We start from the raw sequence: 20,849 nt of genomic DNA, 5'->3' as shown, positions 1-20,849 counted from the left end.
GCAAGAACAGCTCAAATAAGCAAAGATAAACGACAGTCCAAAATTTCTTTAAGACATGAAGAAACTTTTCTGAATTGACTGACCTTCAAGTACAATAGCAAAAAACATCAAGTGCTATGATGAAACGGGCTCTCATAAGTACCACCACAGGAAAGGAAGATCCAGTTAACTCTGCAGCAGAGGATCAATTCATTGGGGTTACCAGCTTCAGAAATTGCAGCCCAAATAAATGCTTCAGAGAAGACAGCGTGAATCAGGCCTTCATGGTCAAATTGATGGAAAGAAACCACAACTAAAGGACACCAATAAGAATAAGAGACTTAATTGGACCAAGAAACACGAGCAATGGACATTTAGACTGGTGGAAATTGGTTCTTTGGTCTGATCAGTCCAAATTTGAGATTTTTGGTTCCAACCGCCGTGTCTTCTCTGTGAGACGCAGAGTAGGTGAATGAATGATCTCTGCATGTGTGTTTCCCACTGTGAAGCATGGGGGAGGAGGTGTGATGCTTTGCTGGTGACACTGTCTGTGATTTATTTAGAATTCAAGGCACACTTAACCAGCATGGCAACCACAGCATTCTGCAGTGATATGCCATTCCACCTGGTTTGGGCTTAGTGGGACTATCATTTGTTTATCAACAGGACATTGTCTCAAAAGACACCTCCAGGCTGTGAAGGAGCTATTTGACCAAAAAGGAGAGTGATGGTGTGTTGCATCAGATGACCTGGCCTCCACAATCACCCGACCTCAACCCAATTGAGATGTTTTGGGATGGGTTGGACTGCAGAGTGAAGAAAAAGGAGCCAACAAGTGCTCGGCGTATGTGGGAACTCCTTCTAGACTGTTGGAAAAGCATTCCAGGTGAAGCTGGTTGAGAGAATGCCCAGAGTGTGCAAAGCTGTCAAGGCAAAGGGTGGCTACTTTGAAGAATCTCAAATATAAAATATATTTTGATATATATTTATATTTTGAACACTTTTTTGGTAACTTCATGATTCCATATGTGTTTTTCCAGAGTTTTGATGTCTTTACTATTATTGTACAATATAGAAAATTGAAAAAAAGGAATAACCCAGGAATGAGTAGGTGTGTTCAAAGTTTTGACTCGTGTGTGTGTGTGTATATATATATATATATATATATATATATATATATATGTTGTGTATGGACATTATAAGAATAGAAAATGAGTGTACAGCAGTAATTATATAGGGTGAGCCATGACTAGAATACAGTATGTACGTACACTACCATTCAAAAGTTTGGGTTCACTTAGAGATGTCTTTGTTTTTGAAAAATATATATATATTTTAAATTAAAATAACATCAAATTGATCAGAAATACAGTGTAGACATTGTTAATGTTGTAAATGACTATTGTAGCTGGAAATGGCAGATGTTTTAAATGGAATATCTACATAGGCATACAGAGGCCCATTATCAGCAATCATCACTCTTGTGTTCCAATGGCACGTTGTGTTAGCTCATCCAAGTTTATAATTTTAAATGGCTAATTGATCATTAGAAAACCCTTTTGCAATTATGTTAGCACAGCTGAAAACTGTGGTACTGATTTAAAGAAGAATAAAACTGGCCTTCTTTAGACTAGTAGTGTATCTGGAGCATCAGCATTTGTGGGTTCGATTACAGGCTCAAAATGGCCAGAAACAAATACTTTTCTGCTGAAACTCATCAGTCTATTCTTGTTCTGAGAAATGAAGGCTACTCCATGTGAGAAATTCCAAGAAACGGAAGATCTCGTACAACACTGTGTACTACTCCCTTCACAGAACAGTACAAACTGGCCCTAACCAGAATAGAAAGAGGAATGGGGGGCCCTGGTGCACAACTGAGCAAGAGGACAAGTACATTAGAGTGTCTAGTTTGAGAAACAGACACATCACAAGTCCTCAACTGGCAGCTTCATTAAATAGTACCCACAAAACACCAGTCTCAATATCAACAGTGAAGAGGCGACTCCGGGATGCTGGCCTTCTAGGCAGAGTTGCAAATAATAAGCCATATCTCTGGCCAATAAAATCAAAAGATGAAGATGGGCAAAATAACACAGACACTGGACAGAGGAACTTTGCCTCGAAGGCCAGATGATCTTCTTGGCCTTTCTGTGACAGTGGGTCCTGTAGATACAGTATACTGGAAGGCAGGCAATGTGCCCCTAGTGATGCATTGGGCTAAACGCACAACCCTCTTGAGAGCCCTGCGGTTGCAGACGGTGCAATTGACGACCCAGGCGGTGATAGAAGATGCTCTCAGTGGTGCATCCGTAGAAGTTTGTGAGGGTTTTTGTCATGTTTGTCATTTATTATCATGTCTTGTCCCTGTGCTCCCCATGCTATTCGTTTCCCTCTGCTGGTCTTATTTGGTTCTTTCCCTCCTATCCCTCTCTCTCCCCCTCCCTCTCTCACTCTCTCGCTCTCTCTTCTCTCTGTCGTTCCGTTCCTGCTCCCAGCTGTTCCTATTCCCCTAATCATCATTTAGTCTTCCCACACCTGTTCCCGATCCTTTCCCCTGATTAGATTCCCTATTTATTCCTTTGTGATCCGTTCCTGTTCCGTCGGTTCCTTGTTTTGTATTCCATGCTGTAATTGCGTTTCGCCCTGTCCTGTCGTGTTTTTGCCGTGATTGTGTATCACCCTGTCCTGTCGTGTTTTGTGCCTTCTTCAGACGCTGCGTGTGAGCAGGTGTCTCAGTTGACTACGGCCTGCGCCTACCCGGCGACCTGCAGTCTGTGGCCGCTTCTCCAGTTGTTTTCCCTCTACTATCTAGAGGATTTCAGTTATTCGGTTTTGAGCATTAATAAACTCTGTTTCTGTTAAGTCGCGTTTGGGTCCTCCTTCACCTGCATAACAGAAGGAACCGACCAAAGAATGGACCCAGCGACTTCAGACGCTGTTTACACTGCCGTCAAGATCCAAGGAGCCATGCTCGGCAGACACGAGCAGGAATTGTCTGCTGCTCGCCATGCCGTGGAGAACCTGGCCGCTCAGGTTTCCGACCTCTCTGGACAGTTCCAGAGTCTACGTCTCGTGCCACCTGTTACTCCCTGGCCTGCCGAGCCTCCAGAACCCAGGGTTAATAACCCACCTTGCTACTCCGGGCAGCCCACTGAGTGCCGCTCCTTTCTCACGCAGTGTGAGATTGTGTTCTCTCTCCAACCCCACACATACTCTAGAGAGAGAGCTCGGGTTGCTTACGTCATTTCACTCCTTACTGGCCGGGCTCGAGAATGGGGCACAGCTATCTGGGAGGCAAGGGCTGATTGCTCTAACAGATTCCAGAACTTTAAAGAGGAGATGATTCGGGTTTTTGACCGTTCAGTTTTTGGTGAGGAGGCTTCTAGGGCCCTGGCTTCCTTATGCCAAGGTGAACGGTCCATAACGGATTATTCCATTGAGTTTCGCACTCTTGCTGCCTCTAGTGAGTGGAACGAGCCGGCGCTGCTCGCTCGTTTTCTGGAGGGACTCCACGCAGCGGTTAAGGATGAGATTCTTTCCCGGGAGGTTCCTTCAGATGTGGACTCTTTGATTGCTCTCGCCATCCGCATAGAACGACGGGTAGATCTTCGTCACCGGGCTCGTGGAAGAGAGCTCGCATCAACGGTGTTTCCCTGCTCCGCATCGCAACCATCTCCCTCCTCTGGCTTTGAGACTGAGCCCATGCAGCTGGGAGGGATTCGCATCTCGAATAAGGAGAGGGAACAGAGGATCACCAACCGCCTGTGCCTCTATTGCGGAGTTGCTGGACATTTTGTTATTTCATGTCCAGTAAGAGGCCAGAGCCCATCAGTAAGCGGAGGGCTACTGGTGAGCGCTACTACTCAGGTCCCTTCATCTAGATCTTGTACTACTATGTCGGTCCATCTACGCTGGACCGGTTCGGGTGCTACATGCAGTGCCTTGATTGACTCTGGGGCTGAGGGTTGTTTCATGGACGAAGCATGGGTTCGGAAACATAACATTCCTTTCAGACCATTAGACAAGCCTACGCCCATGTTTGCCTTAGATGGTAGTCATCTTCCCAGTATCAAATTTGAGACACTACCTTTAACTCTCACAGTATCTGGTAACCACAGTGAGACTATTTCTTTTTGATTTTCCGTTCACCGTTTACACCTGTTGTTTTGGGTCATCCCTGGCTAGTATGTCATAATCCTTCTATTAATTGGTCTAGTAATTCTATCCTATCCTGGAACGTTTCTTGTCATGTGAAGTGTTTAATGTCTGCCATCCCTCCCGTTTCTTCTCTCCCTACTTCTCAGGAGGAACCTGGCGATTTGACAGGAGTGCCGGAGGAATATCATGATCTGCGCACGGTCTTCAGTCGGTCCCGAGCCAACTCCCTTCCTCCTCACCGGTCGTATGATTGTAGTATTGATCTCCTTCCAGGGACCACGCCTCCTCGAGGTAGACTATACTCTCTGTCGGCTCCCGAACGTAAGGCTCTCGAGGATTATTTGTCTGTGTCTCTTGACGCCGGTACCATAGTGCCTTCTTCTTCTCCGGCCGGGGCGGGGTTCTTTTTGTTAAGAAGAAGGACGGTACTCTGCGCCCCTGCGTGGATTATCGAGGGCTGAATGACATAACGGTTAAGAATCGTTATCCGCTTCCCCTTATGTCATCAGCCTTCGAGATTCTGCAGGGAGCCAGGTGCTTTACTAAGTTGGACCTTCGTAACGCTTACCATCTCGTGCGCATCAGAGAGGGGGACGAGTGGAAGACGGCGTTTAACACTCCGTTAGGGCATTTTGAGTACCGGGTTCTGCCGTTCGGTCTCGCCAATGCGCCAGCTGTTTTTCAGGCATTAGTTAATGATGTTCTGAGAGACATGCTGAACATTTTTGTTTTTGTCTATCTTGACGATATCCTGATTTTTTTCTCCGTCACTCGAGATTCATGTTCAGCACGTTCGACGTGTTCTACAGCGCCTTTAGAGAATTGTCTCTACGTAAAGGCTGAGAAGTGCTCTTTTCATGTCTCCTCCGTTACTTTTCTCGGTTCCGTTATTTCCGCTGAAGGCATTCAGATGGATTCCGCTAAGGTCCAAGCTGTCAGTGATTGGCCCGTTCCAAGGTCACGTGTCGAGTTGCAGCGCTTTTTAGGTTTCGCTAATTTCTATCGGCGTTTCATTCGTAATTTCGGTCAAGTTGCTGCCCTCTCACAGCTCTTACTTCTGTCAAGACGTGTTTTAAGTGGTCCGGTTCCGCCCAGGGAGCTTTTGATCTTCTAAAAGAACGTTTTACGTCCGCTCCTATCCTCGTTACTCCTGACGTCACTAGACAATTCATTGTCGAGGTTGACGCTTCAGAGGTAGGCGTGGGAGCCATTCTATCCCAGCGCTTCCAGTCTGACGATAAGGTTCATCCTTGCGCTTATTTTTCTCATCGCCTGTCGCCATCTGAGCGCAACTATGATGTGGGTAACCGTGAACTGCTCGCCATCCGCTTAGCCCTAGGCGAATGGCGACAGTGGTTGGAGGGGGCGACCGTTCCTTTTGTCGTTTGGACAGACCATAAGAACCTTGAGTACATCCGTTCTGCCAAACGACTTAATGCCCGTCAAGCTCGTTGGGCGTTGTTTTTCGCTCGTTTCGAGTTTGTGATTTCTTACCGTCCGGGTAGCAAGAACACCAAGCCTGATGCCTTATCCCGTCTGTTTAGTTCTTCTGTGGCTTCTACTGATCTCGAGGGGATTCTTCCTTATGGGCGTGTTGTCGGGTTGACAGTCTGGGGAATTGAAAGACAGGTTAAGCAAGCACTCACGCACACTGCGTCGCCGCGCGCTTGTCCTAGTAACCTCCTTTTCGTTCCTGTTTCCACTCGTCTGGCTGTTCTTCAGTGGGCTCACTCTGCCAAGTTAGCTGGTCATCCCGGTGTTCGAGGCACTCTTGCGTCTATTCGCCAGCGCTTTTGGTGGCCGACTCAGGAGCGTGACACGCGCCGTTTCGTGGCTGCGTGTTCAGACTGCGCGCAGAAGAAGTCTGGTAATTTTTTTTCTGCTTCTGCTCCTGGTCTTGCTGGGTCTCAGTCTGTTCCCTGCCATCGCATCTCTCCTGTTCTTGTCCCTGCCCTTGCTGTGTCTCAGTCTGTCCCTAGTTCTCATTTTTTTTTTTTTAGAGTAGTACCCTAGTTTCCCTTTTTATCGTTTTTCGTTACGGTCCTGAGGAGAGGAGTTGGGTTCTTTCTCGGGACGTGCTGGACCGTTTGATCTATGATTTCCTCCGTTGCTGCCAGTGTTCCTCCTCGAGAGCGCCAGGAGGCGCTCGGTGAGTGGGGGGGTACTGTCATGTTTGTCATTTATTATCATGTCTTGTCCCTGTGCTCCCCATGCTATTCGTTTCCCTCTGCTGGTCTTATTTGGTTCTTTCCCTCCTATCCCTCTCTCTCCCCTCCCTCTCTCACTCTCTCTCGCTCTCTCTTCTCTCTGTCGTTCCGTTCCTGCTCCCAGCTGTTCCTATTCCCCTAATCATCATTTAGTCTTCCCACACCTGTTCCCGATCCTTTCCCCTGATTAGATTCCCTATTTATTCCTTTGTGATCCGTTCCTGTTCCGTCGGTTCCTTGTTTTGTATTCCATGCTGTAATTGCGTTTCGCCCTGTCCTGTCGTGTTTTTGCCGTGATTGTGTATCACCCTGTCCTGTCGTGTTTTGTGCCTTCTTCAGACGCTGCGTGTGAGCAGGTGTCTCAGTTGACTACGGCCTGCGCCTACCCGGCGACCTGCAGTCTGTGGCCGCTTCTCCAGTTGTTTTCCCCTCTACTATCTAGAGGATTTCAGTTATTCGGTTTTGAGCATTAATAAACTCTGTTTCTGTTAAGTCGCGTTTGGGTCCTCCTTCACCTGCATAACAGTTTTAGGCTGTTGTGCCGCCTTCACCAAACTGTCTGTTAAGAGGGACCATTTCAGGTCATCAGTGATGTGCACGCCAAGGATATTGAAGCTTTTGACTCTCTCTACTGCTTCCCCGTCAATGTGGATTGGGGTGTGCTCTCTCTGCTGTCTCCTTTAGTCCACAATTAGCTCTTCATTTTGTTGACATTATGGGAGAGGTTATTTTCCTGACACTGCACAACCAGGACTCTCACCTCCTCCCTTTAGGCTGTCTTGTCATTGTTTGTAATCTGGCCTACCACTGTTTGATTTGGTGATTTACATTTACATTTAAGTCATTTAGCAGACGCTCTTATCCAGAGTGACTTACAAATTGGTGCATTCACCTTATGACATCCAGTGGAACAGCCACTTTACAATAGTGCATCTAAATATTTTAAGGGGGGTGCGAAGGATTACTTTATCCTATCCTAGGTATTCCTTAAAGAGGTGGGGTTTCAGGTGTCTCCGGAAGGTGGTGATTGACTCCGCTGTCCTGGCGTCGTGAGGGAGTTTGTTCCACCATTGGGGAGCCAGAGCAGCGAACAGTTTTGACTGGGCTGAGCGGGAACTGTACTTCCTCAGTGGTAGGGAGGCGAGTAGGCCAGAGGTGGATGAACGCAGTGCCCTTATTTGGGTGTAGGGCCTGATCAGAGCCTGGAGGTACTGAGGTGCCGTTCCCCTCACAGCTCCGTAGGCAAGCACCATGGTCTTGTAGCGGATGCGAGCTTCAACTGGAAGCCAGTGGAGAGAGCGGAGGAGCGGGCCATGCAGTCAAGGGTGAACATGGAGTCCAGGAGAGGTCTGAGCATGCACCCCTGTGGCGGAGGTGTTGTATGCCTACCTCAACCACTTGGGGTCGGCCCGTAAAGAAGTCCAGGACCCAGTTGCACAGGGAGGGGTTCAGACCCAGGGCCCTGAGCTTAAAGATGAGCTTAGAGGGCACTATATTGAAGGCTGAACTGTAGTTGATGAACAGCATTCTTACATAGGTTTTCTCTTGTCCAGGTAGGAAAGGGCAGTGTGGAGTGCAATAGAGAAATGCGTCATCTGTGGATCTGTTGGGGCGGTATGCGAATTGGAGTGGATCTAGGGTTTCTCAGATGATGGTGTTGATGTGAGCCATGACCAGCCTTTCAAAGCACTTCACTGCTACGGACGTGAGTGCTACGTGTCGATAGTCATTTAGGCAGGTTACCTTGGTGTTCTTGGGAAAAGGGACTATGGTGGTCTGCTTGAAACATGTAGGTATTGCAGACCCGGTCAGGGACAGGTTGAAAATGTCAGTGAAGAAACTTGCCAGTTGGTCAGTGCGTGCTCTGAGTACATGTCCTGGTAATCCATCTGGCCCTGCGGCCTTGTGAATGTTGTTTAGTTCCATTACCTTCGCTTTCTTGGGAACAGGAACAATGGTAGACATCTTGAAGCAAGTGGGGACAACAGACTGGGATATGGAGAGATTAAACATGTCCCTAAACACTCCAGCCAGCTGATCTGCACATGCTATGAGGATGTGGCTTTGGACGCCATCTAGGCTGGCAGCCTTGTGAGGCTTAACCCGCTTAAATTACTTACGCACGTCGGCCACGGACAATGAGAGAACACAGTCCTCGTGAATTGCGGGTGCCCACGTCGGTGGTTCGATTTGAAAAGATCTGATGTGATTGGTCAAAAGACCAATTAGTGGGAAAAAAATAGTGGTATTGGGCTGCCTGTGTAAGCGGAGCCTGAATGAAGCAACTGACAGACTTGTGGTGTTGGGTTCCCTTTTCAACCATTGTGTTTAAAACATTTTTTATGTGTTTATTGGTAAGCTGCTTCTGGTATGTTTTAGAGTCAGATGAGCTGATAAAGTTCTGTGTTTGTGTACATATTATACAGTATGTGAGGTATGGGTATAGCTTGAAGCTAAAGCCAGGGTTTTCATCGCTGGCCATCCAAACCTGTTGATTCAATCAGACTGCCATTCCCCTGATGTGTTATCTTGAGCCATTGATTCATTCAATGTTTTAGCATTTACATCCATCTCAAAAGCATCACTGAACTGCAGCACATATTTATGTCAGACAGTATGTCTTGAAAGGCTTTGCGGGACGACGGCTTACCATATGAAAACAAACTAAATTTGACATGCTTATTCATGATGTAATTCAATCTTTCAATGATTGATTTACTCAACTTTGAGCTACACACATTCTTATAATTCAGTACTGTGTGTTTGTGACAGAGTGATTTAAACTCTACTATTTCTAAGGTAACAGGGTGATTTAAAGATAAATGTGTTGCCGTGTGGTATGAAGCCAAGGAATGAAAACCGTTAGTTCCATAGCAATATAGGCCTACTGTATATTTGGAATGCAATCATTGTGAAGCAGAGGAATGATGAGTCAGTTAATGATGCATAGCTGGTGAGGCTCATCCCATAACCTGTTGATGATCATGATCTTTCAGTGAACAGGCTGTGGGGGAAGAGAAAAGGTCACTGCCACACGGAAGACAGATGTCACCAGAATGGCTTGTACAAGCTGTTGATAAAAGCTGCTCGTGTTGCAGCTGATAATGAAAATAGCTGACAAACATCAGGATAAGATCATTTTCATGTCTATAATTTTTCGCTGCATGCCGAAGGTTATAATCTCTATGGCATTTTGATGAATGGAGAGACATGATTTCAGAGCACAACTCAACACACAGAATCTGTGGGTTGCTTTTCTGACCCAGTAATGGCTATTGCTATGGTTGAAATTATTCAACATGGTCTGAGTAGCTGATATTCTTCTTCAAATATTTTGTCTCACTCAATATGATAGAAATCCACTTTTAAACAGATTCTGAACTCTGGGACTATGTTTTATTAATATTTACTTGTAAAACAGCTGGAACTGCATGAGTAATTTAATATCACAATTTCATGAGATTTTGTTTATTTATTTTCTTTGGTGAATATCACACAAGCCATTTCCCTCATTACCCGCTCTGGCTTTTCCACAATTCCAGTGCTGTTGAACTCACCCTCTGTTGAAGGGATGCTCCCAATTTGCAGTGCTGCGGCCCTCAAAAGCACGCTTCATTGCAGTCCAGGTTGAGTTGTAATTGTGTTTCTGCTCTTATCTGTTATACGAAAGCGTATAAACTCTTATCTGAAATGGAAACTAGTCTTAGACTCTTCAGTGGAATAGAGTCCACTCATAGGTATGAGTAAACTATGTTTGTTACTTGGTGTAGCCTATAGCCTCTAATCTGGAATTGAGGGTTCCATAGACTATCTGACAATGAATGTGTGACTATAATCCGAGTTGCTACTGTCCACACACTCATACAGAATACAATGTTTGTGTACCTGATCTGGAGTACATTTAACATTTACATTTAAGTCATTTAGCAGACGCTCTTATCCAGAGCGACTTACACTGTTGAAAGACTATTGTTGTAATTATCTCCTTGTAAGTGATGATGTGATCACTTCTAATCAGTGTTTGGAGAGTCTCTTATCTAAAGGGAAGTGTGGTTGGTGCTTTATTACGGAGACTTTAAATGACCTCTTAGAGACATTAATTCACTGTATGGAGACTCCTGACACTTATTGGGGTGGGTATTATAGGATTTAGCTTAATTTAGAGGGTAGTATTTATTTATTAGGATGTATTTTAGATCTCTTTGGATCTGTTTTAGACAAGTCATCCAAGAAGCTTTTGAATTATTATCAAGTTAGCTAATACAGTACTGTCGTTCTGGATATTAGGCCTATTGTTTGCAAATGGATGGCTGACTTGGAGGACGATGAGGCTTGTTTATGATTACTATTAGGTCTATCTACAAAAGGCATAGAGGCCATTTTGTTTAGATCTTTCGAGTACAGTAGCTCAGTTCACTGCAGCTCTCATCATGCTCCTTAGTAAAGTAAACGGACGGTGGGACGAACGGAGACCGATCCACAGTCCCCTCCCCGATTTTCATCGTTGGGGACAACAATTTTTAAGGAGATTGTATTGGATCATAACTTTTGAACTTGTTGACTGTCTTTATCAGCGAGGGTGGATATGGAGGATGATAATGCACTTCAGATTACCTAGCTCTCTTTGTCTTTAAATTTGTCTCCACATTGTCACCGCATGGTCTATATCAGGCTAGAAAAGTAATATCTTCTCTGATCTCCTCCGATTAAATTTAAATGTTACATCTCAATAGATTGCAACATATTTAGTTTGTGTGTAGTTGTAGTCTATGCTTTAAAAAATTGTGCTTTACATTGTACTTTCTAATCATTTTTTTACCTCACAAGCTATCATTCAATCCACATTGATTGGAGGCTGCCCTGCAAATGTAAAAAGGGACACATCAATAACTAAGCAATTAGCGCATCAATAACCTGCACTTCCAATCTTATTGGATCCAGAAGAATTGGATTTCTAATTGGATTTCTATACATGCTTGTGTTTTGCTGTTTAGTTTGAACACGTATTTGCTTTGCTCTGCTTTGGAACAATGTTACATGCACGCAGGTGTAGAATTCTGACATACACTGCTAGAACTCTCACACAGAAAATAATTAAAGTCTAAAGTTTGCAGCCCCCAAAATAGTAAATTCTTTAGCTTGGAGAATATGGATCAAAGCAGAAGTTAAACTAGTGGGTAGTGAGTAATGAGGAGGCATAGCAGGTTAGAAATAAAACATGAACATTACAATGTGTAAATCAGGCCATAACAGCAGAGTAGGATGGATTTCTCATCAGCTCTAAAGTAAAGCTGTATTTTGTGATAAGGCGTAGGCCAGGCCTGCTAATCTGCAACATGTTCCACATGAAGCCAAACAATGGTGTGCAGCTGCCTCTGGGAGACTCTGGGTGCTGCACCTGGAGTCTTGGGTGGAACAGACCTCTCTAGTATCGCTCTAGTATTTGATCAGTCCAATTCTGAAGCTTTCAGTCTCGTTGTTACATCATGTCTTTGAGGTTAAGAAACATAATGTGTGTTTTTTTCCAACGGTGTTGGATCTTTTCTGTGGTGTTGGGTCCACAAGCTGCTTCTGTACACATTTAATGATGTCTAGGAAGCTCTCTAACCTTGAACCATCACACTCTTCTAGCTCTTTAAGGCTTGTGCATTGGATCTGCATTGTATTGTACAGCTGCTGTAATGTACACTGGGCCTCTTTCACTTTACTTACTTTCACTTCTGTGTAAGCTCTGGAAATCAAATGTTTCAATACTGGCTTTTGTCATTTTTGATATCCTCAGCACTGTGCTGAAGATATGTCTTAGTGAATGAAAACAGTATCAAACTTTTCCACCTTAGTTCGTGGGATCTTGTTTTTGTGTAGTGCCTGTGAGCACTCCAGTCGTTACGTCTCGTTTGCTGTTTATTATTTTTGTTGGTGAGTTTCATTTTAATAAACATGTGGAACTCTATGCACGCTGTGCCTTGGTCCGCTCATTTCAATGAACGTGACAGTTCATTGCTCTCTTTTTGTTCCCAGTACAGCACTAAAATGAGGAGAAAATCTCCAACATCTGAACCATTGTGTTTCAATAAATGCAAAGATTTGCATTTTGGAAAAGGCCCTGTTATATATAAACGTTTGAGAGTCAAACATTTTTACAGTGACAATGGTGCTTGGGAGAAAACATGTTGTACTGCATGTATAACTGTTGTTTTCAGAGCACATTAAATATATCTGATAAACCCTTAAGCCCAAGTAAAAATTTAAGTGTTATTTTTCTTCCTCTTTCTTTGCAGGATAGTAATCTGGTGATGGACTTCATGGAACTGCACATGGGAGCGGTTTTGTTGTGGGTCCTGGTGTTGGATTTCTGTGGTTGGGCTGAGGCTGGTATCCTGTACCGTGTCCAGGAGGAGCAGCCGCCCAGCACGCTGATAGGCAGCCTGGCATCAGACCAGGGCCTGCCAGACTCTGGTCACCTTTACAAGCTAGAGGTGGGCGCTCCATACCTGCGTGTAGATGGGAAGACAGGGGACATCTTTACCACAGAAATTCCCATAGACAGGGAGTCACTGAGAGCCTGCCGCAGCATGGTCAGGGGCAAACCCTGCTTCCTGGAGTTTGAAGTGTCTGTCACAGATCTGATCCACAACCAAAGCCCCAGGCTCATCGAGGGTCGCATCGAGGTCCAGGACATCAATGACAACACTCCGCAATTCCCCTCCCCCGTGCTCACAATCTCTGTCCCAGAAAACACCCACATGGGGGCGCTGTTCTCCATCCCCCTGGCCACAGACAGGGACTCGGAGAGGAACAGGGTGGCCGACTACGCCCTAACCGCGGGGCCAGATGCAGCGACTCTCTTTGGCCTGCAAGTGGCAGAGGACAGGGGAGAGAAACTGCCCCAACTCATCGTCCTGGGAAGTCTGGACCGGGAGCTCAAGGACAGTTACGACCTGAACATTAAGGCTGTGGATGGAGGTAACCCCCAGCGCTACAGCAGTGCCTTGCTGAGAGTGGTGGTTGCTGACGCAAACGACAATGCGCCAAAGTTTGACAAGGCCACGTATGAGGCTGAAGTGTCAGAAAACAGCCCTGTGGGACATTCCGTGTTGCAGGTAAAACGTTTAAATCTTGTGTGATCAGTGTGTTGTGTACGCTACTGTATAGATTTATACAACTCTTACTATGAGAAGACATAGTGGTTTGTATATCCACAAATCATTAGGATCTGGCATGTAGTGCTGGATTTCTAAGCTTTACCATGATGAAATGCCTGAATTTACATGTTCTCAGAATGGCATCTTATTGAACTGTTGCCAAAAGCAGCAGATGCAATTTATTGAAAGTTTTTTGAACAAGTAGCCCACTCAGGAAATGTTCTTCCTGAGTGGGTGTTTTGGTTTACAGTTTTTGAGCTGAAATAAAACCTCAGTTGACATTTGCATCCTTTACATGCATGTGTCTCTGAAGCTGAGATGGTGTGTTTACATATTATGGCAAAATATTGTTAATATGCACATTTAGAAGCCCTTATCTCCCACCTGCTGTAAGCTAACTTCAATGACAAACCTAAACCCCTTACCCATACCTCCATTTGCTAACATAATCCCTGAATTCTTACCCTTATTCCAACGTTTTACATAATCCCTTGTCTCTGATTGCAGGTGAAAGCCAATGACTCTGACATGGGCCCCAATGGAGAGATAGAGTATACGCTACACCAGGCATTAGACCCAGTGCCAAAACTCCTGCGAATTGATCGTTCCACTGGCATCATCTATGTCAAAGGGCCTTTGGATCGGGAAGAAATCAGCGATTTGACATTTTACGTATTGGCCAGAGACAAAGGTCCCCAACCCAAAAGTTCCAAGACCTTTGTTACTATCGAGGTGACTGACCAGAACGACAATTCCCCTGCTGTGGAGATCCGTGGGATTGGCCTGGTGAGCCACAGTGACGGTGTGGCCAACATATCAGAGGACATGCCCGTGGGCACGGCGGTGGCCTTGGTCCAGGTGTCTGACAGGGATGAGGGGGAGAATGCAGTGGTCACCTGTGTGGTCGCAGGGGACGTGCCTTTCCAGCTGCGCCCGGCCAGTGAATCGTCCACTGACAACAAGAGAAAATATTTCCTGCAGACCACCACCCCACTGGACTATGAGAAGGTAAGGGAATACCGTGTGGAGATTGTGGCTGTTGATTCTGGCAATCCAGCTCTCTCCAGTACTAACTCATTAAAGGTGCAGGTGACTGATGTTAATGACAACTCTCCAGTGTTTTCCCTGACCCTGTTCGAGGTTAACTTTACAGAGGAGAACCAGCCAGGGGACAAGGTTGTGGACGTGGTTGCCACAGACCCTGACAGTGGCACTAATGCAGAGCTTGTCTATAGCATCGTAGCAGACACATCTACTAGAGGCCTGTTTGAGATTGACCCTGACTCAGGGGAGGTGAGGGCACAAAGCCCTCTGGACAGAGAACATAGAGCGCATTATGAGTTCAGGGTCACCGCAGCCGATAAAGGCTCCCCCAGTCACAGAGGAACAGCCACGGTCGTGGTCAATGTGTTGGACCGCAATGACAACGACCCTAAGTTCATGCTGAGTGGCTACAGTTTCTCTGTTCTGGAGAACATGCCCCCACTCAGCGCTGTTGGGATGGTGACGGTGCTGGACATAGATCAGGGAGAGAACGCAAGAGTGCAGCTCTCTGTGGAGCCAGACGGAGGAAGGTTTGTGGTTCAGAACGGAACAGGAACCATCCTGTCCAGCATCTCCTTTGACCGGGAAAAGGAGAGCAGCTTCAGCTTCCGTCTGAAGGCCATGGATGGGGGAGAGCCTCCCAGGTCCTCCTATGTAGGCATTACCATCAATGTCCTGGATGAAAACGACAATGATCCTGTGGTCACCAAGCCCTCCAACTCCTCCTTCAGACATCTGTCCCCTCTAGGTTCCCCAGACAGCCGTGTGGAGCTAGTGGAAGCTGAAGACCTGGACACTGGGCCCAATGCAGAGCTGGTCTTCAGCATCACTGGTGGAAACCCTTATGAACTCTTCAGCATCTCCTCCACTACTGGGGAGATCACCCTGGCCAAGGAGCTGACCCAGAAACATGGTGGGCTCCATCGCCTGGTGGTTAGGGTGAGTGACAGAGGCAAGCCTGCACGCCACACTACTGCCCTGGTGCACATCTTCGTCAATGAGACCATCTCGAATGTCAGCCTGGTGGAGGCGCTGGTGGGACACAGTCTCTACACGCCTCTGGAGACAGACATCGCTGGTGACCCTGACTACGGCCTTGCCGCCCAGCGCAGTAACATCCTGTACGGCAGCCTGGCTGGAGTGGCAGGCGTTGTCATGGTGATTGTGGTGGTGGTGTTTATCCGCCACCGCATTCAGAGGGAGACGAAGAGTGGCTACCAGGCTGGCAAGAAGGAGACCAAGGACCTTTACACCCCCAAGCAGGGGCCCAAGAACAGCAAAGGCAAGAAGGGCAGGAAAGGAAAGCCCTCTAAGTCCCCCAAGCCCTTGGGAGAGGAGGAAGAGGTCAGCCTCCAGAAGAGTCTCAAGTTCAACCTGGAAGGGGTCAACGACAGCCCCAGGATCCACCTTCCCCTGACATATCCCCCAGGTAGCCCTGACCTGGGCAGACACTACCGCTCCAACTCTCCCCTGCCCTCCATCCAGCTGCAGGCCCAGTCACCGTCGGCCTCCCAGAAGCATCATGTGGTCCAGGACCTCCCTGCCACTAACACCTTCGTAGGGATTGGAGGAGATGACAACTCAACAGGTTCAGACCAGTACTCGGATTATAGCTACAAGGCCAGCCAGCCAAAGTACAACAGCAAACAGGTAAGAGTCAGTTTATTTATTATTGTCTCTGACAATGGTAGGTATTTAAGGCTATTGATGGGGGTCTTACGCTTGGAAATTCCAGCAGAAAAATTATCAAGCAGTACTTTCAGAATGCTCTTGGCTGACTTTTTACCACTTGATTTACACACACAATCAGTACTTTAAAAAGGCTTTAGCAATTAGGATAATGTACATTCACTTTCAGGGAGAAAGGGCGCAAGAAATACCTTTTGGTCTCTTTTAGGGAGGTGGAGCGGAGCCTGCCTCTCCTGCCTCTTCTCTCCCCTTTTCCCCTGGGTTCATTAAGCTAGCTGGTGAACAGAGGACGTGAGGAAGAGGGCGAGGTCCATGTCTGAGTGACTTACTCTTACACTTCTGCCTGACCTCGTGCCCTGCAGACCATACAGGTCACATGTTCTTATCTTCACACTGCACTTATCTTCACACTTCACACTGCCTAGGCTAGGCTCTGACCCTTCTACCATTGCCATGGAAACATAAATATTAATTGGCTCAGAGAGGATTAGAATGCAAAAATAAATTAGGGACAGTATGTCTATCCTTGTGCATACTGTATGTACTGATTGTGTGCGTCTCTGCAAGTCTATTAGCTTAACCTCCGTGGGACAGTATGTTCAAGAATTGAACCTAATGTTAAGGGGAAATGGGTGACTGGGCTCTTTATATGTGTGTGACACTCTAGCCCAGTCAGTTACCACTGGTTGGCTAGTGGCTGGTTGGTAGTTTCAGCAGATGTTGTCTGACAGTTTGGCCGATTGCAAGCCCCTGTGGGTGAAGAGAGTTAGAAGAGAGAACAGCCACCCACTGTCACCACTGTGTCAGTGATGGACAGCATATGTGAGCAAAGTGACAATGGAATGCAGCCCAGCAGTGGGTTTGTTTGTTTGGGTCTATGTGAGTATGTCTGTGTCGAGGTAGGTTTTGGGTATATCTGAGGAAATAAATATCTAGTCCAGCTACACGCTACTGCTACTGTGTTTTGTGCACCTGTGCATCACGCTAGCCTCTCCATCTCGGTGTTTGTGTTTCTCTGCGTGACTGTGTATAGTGTTTCGAGATGTGTGTGATTTGATTGACAGGTCGCTTTAAAAACACGGACAGACGAGGAAACTCATGTGACATACCTTAGCAGATGTTACCTCCATGTATGGCATCCCCATCACATCAGGAAGAACAGATTTACCCAAATAAATAATTAAGTCGCTGCCTAGCGGAGTGACAAGTGTGGTGTGGAGAGCTTACTCTAGTCATCCAGGCTGCTCTCAACAATGACTCACATTTTCAGCGAAGATGTGCTCAGGTGTCTGAGCTTCTCAAAGATGTTGGCAGTGTTGAATGTAAGCACACTGGTGCTGCCATTCTCTGTCAGCACATATTTATATCTCTGGTGGTTTCACCTCTTCTCTATTTAACTCCAAAACTGGATGCAGGGCAAGCATGTTTGACATGGAGGATGATATCTAAGAGTAAACAACCACTTCATTTTCCAGTGACATGATCTGAAGCCTATACAGAGCTGTGTGAGATGTTACGGCAAGGTGGGATCTTACGGTTGGTTTGAGGGATATGTATCTATGGGTTTTCCCAACACGCTCTCCCTCATTCCAAATGTGTGAAATTACGTGGTGGTTAACGGGGAGACCACTAGCTCACATTGAGCCCAGAGTGTTGATAATTAGCCCAGTCGGGCCAAAGATCTGACACCTTTTCTTTCAAATAGCATTTTAATGATGTGTCCCTCCTCCGTAGGAGAGAAATAACCAGTGTGAGAGATATTAGCACACAGAGAAAGATCAAGGGAAAGGCCTTCCCAGTTCATTTGTAAGTGGGCGTGAGGAGCGCTTGTGAAGCCGTAAATCTGTACTTAAATTAAATCCACGCAATTAAAATGCCTTATTAGTCAGAGATAGCTAAATGTTGTCCCCCTGTGGGGCTCCGCCTTCATCTCGGCCACTGCAGCGGGCAGCTCCCTAACTCCATCTTCAGCCAACCTGAGGGATTCTCAGAGAGGATTCAGGGCTAGCCTTAATTAACCCTACTTTATTATTAAACTGGCCATGCACTGGGTGTACTCTAGGCATCCCTGTGAGCTAGTATTACCCCAGTTTGAGTTCGCTATCTGAGAGGTGAATAGATGCATTTCAAGGGGCGAGGCCAGAAACAGAATCCCCTCTCCATCTCCTCAGATGTTTTACAATGCCGTCACGCCTAATACTCTGTTTATCACTTTCTCTCTTTCTGAGAGAACAGAAACTCTCAGTTCAGAGCAAATCCATGCCATCCATGATGTAGACTTTCCCTCTCTTCTGCTCTCTCTTACTCTCTCTTTTGCTCTGTTTCCACCCCCCGCCCGCCCACCCTCTCTCTCAATCCATCCATCTGGATAGCACCCTTATCAGACACACACAGTGCAGAGTCATCTTCTACTATCTGATTCAAAACACTACCAGACATTTCCCACTAACATCCTATGTAGCAGGAAACAATGTAGAATTAGGAGGAAGTATTTCATAGCAGACCAAGACCCTAATTTACCCTGAGTGGAAAGACAGATCAATTGTCAGCAAATATTTTGTTAGTAGATACTGGAGAGAGAGATGTCCCAGTGAGGGAAATTCACCAGGTAATGAGTCATTCTAATACACCTGGAGCCACAGCAAGCCTCCCACTGGGGTGATCGAGTCAACACAGTGAGGACAAGGAGGAAAGCAGAAAAACAAACGACTTCAATTAGCACACTGACTCTAATGAAATTGAGGGTCTTCGAACCGGGACATAGGGATTGATTTAATTGACATAGCATTCTTAGACAGAATAGTCGAGGCCTGCCATCTGAGACTGGTTGGCCTGGCCTTGTATTAAGGGATTGGTAAATGTGGATGACCTCAGAGATTGACTTGCCGGGGATGGTTGGTCTCGGAGACCCTATATTGGGTGTGAATGGTGAGAATGTAAAGTGAAAGCACAGTGCACTCTGCACTGCTGCTATGTTGAAGTGGGCCATTTACAACTAACTTTCCTTTGATTACCTGTTATGAGAGATTACATCTGGAGACCAAGTGAGTCTCCCAGGGCACAGTCAAACCCACAGCCTAGCCAGAGCAAATGTACAGACAGGTTGTCATGGTAACTTATATGTGGCACCTGTACACAGGAAAAATGACGATGATAATGATCTTCAAGCCCAATGTGCCCCCTTATAATATGACTCCCTTTTCCCCATGTTGATTGGATCAAATTACCTGGCAATTCAGGCAGAATAATATTAGAAAGTGACACTCTCCCAGCATCTATCTGAAACTAAAGTAAAACTAAGCCTTTGGTTGCCTATGTTCCATTCTCATTTCTCTGCAGACAGATGCTTTCTGTGGGCTGCCCATGGTCAGATTCCCACTTTTATGTAAAAATACAAAGAGAAGCTCCTTTAGGTAAAACTCTGTGGAGGCTCAGGTCCCTGATGGCATTGCCTTTAGCTCAGATATTTTATCACCACACATCCCAGCCTCCTTACCTTCTGCCAGGCGGATTAGTGCTTTTATCAATAAGCAGCTTAGCGCCAAAGCGTCCCTCAATAATGTGCCACGGTATTTTCTCTCCTGCTGGTTTAACTTCTAGACTCCTCTCTTGTCCCCATCTCCCTCTATCTTCCTCTCTTTCTCTTGCACTCTTCCTTCTCCTCTGTTCCTCACTTTTTTAAACTCTGAATATTGTTCATTCTCCTCTCGTCTGTAACTTGGAGCAGTATGAAATCTGTGTATTGTGTAACTAAGCTAATTTTCAAAAGAGAACTGTTTTCTTAAGGCCAGATAGCTATCGTGTTTACTTAGTCAGTGAACGCGCTCCCATCTCTGCAGTGAGGGAATTGAAAAAGATAAAAACCCAGACTAGACTGTCTCTAACCAAGCATCAGGATGGTGCATGCCAATGGAAACATACAGAACCTCCAGAATGTTTAACATTGCAGAGGTGTTTTATCCCTTGTACACAGAGAGAGTGATGGAGAGGGAGAGAGAGGGGGGGGGTATGGGATGAGACGAGGGGTGAATGAGTGAGAGGTGAAAAAAGGAAGAAAGAGGGAAGGGTGTGTATTTGTCTACAGGTCATATTAGGAACTCAGACAGAGACAGAAAAGTGGGGAGGAGAACAACAGACCCGTCCAACATGTAACCCCATTAGAGGTCCGTATAGAGCACCATAAAATCCATTTAGACCCATTAGGAAAGTATACAGTCACACATACACCTTGAAGGCCACTCAGCCACAGAGGTGCCCAGTTACACAGATTCAATCAAGCTTATTTATTTAATTGTAGATTTAAATGTCATATTTTGCATAATACCCAAGTCAGCGTAAGGCTATATTTCATTGGAAATCTTTACACCCAATGGATTTTATTCGTTATGCTGTGGTATCTGATTACATGAGGCTCATTTTAATACATATTTATTAATATGATAATACCAATGTATACAATGTTTCAGTAAGTTAGCCAGGACATGGATTGTTTGCAGTAATTGTTGTGATGTCGATTTTATTGGTAACCGTTATGCACATGACTGATTAGTTTTCTCATGTGTTTACAGTATTTTTATCTCTGAAGTTTATTACATATTCTTCATTAAGGCTGATTTGCTTTCATGAG

General features: G+C 45.9%; 1 protein-coding gene across 1 annotated transcript in view; it reads left to right on the top strand.

The window, feature by feature from the left end:
* LOC124000473 (protocadherin-1-like) overlaps positions 1-20,849 on the top strand; it is a 144,531-nt gene that overhangs the window by 8,222 nt on the left and 115,460 nt on the right. The window contains exons 2-3 of the mRNA XM_046306846.1: positions 12,626-13,447; positions 13,997-16,183. Of these exons, the coding sequence (XP_046162802.1) occupies positions 12,641-13,447; positions 13,997-16,183 (2,994 nt within the window). The 5' untranslated portion in view covers positions 12,626-12,640. The remainder of the gene's footprint in view (positions 1-12,625; positions 13,448-13,996; positions 16,184-20,849) is intronic.

Source organism: Oncorhynchus gorbuscha, linkage group LG16, assembly GCF_021184085.1.
Source record: "Oncorhynchus gorbuscha isolate QuinsamMale2020 ecotype Even-year linkage group LG16, OgorEven_v1.0, whole genome shotgun sequence".
NCBI classification, from domain to species: domain Eukaryota; kingdom Metazoa; phylum Chordata; class Actinopteri; order Salmoniformes; family Salmonidae; genus Oncorhynchus; species Oncorhynchus gorbuscha.
The sequence above is the reverse complement of the archived record's forward strand: the minus strand, read 5'-3'. Positions and strand labels throughout refer to the sequence as shown.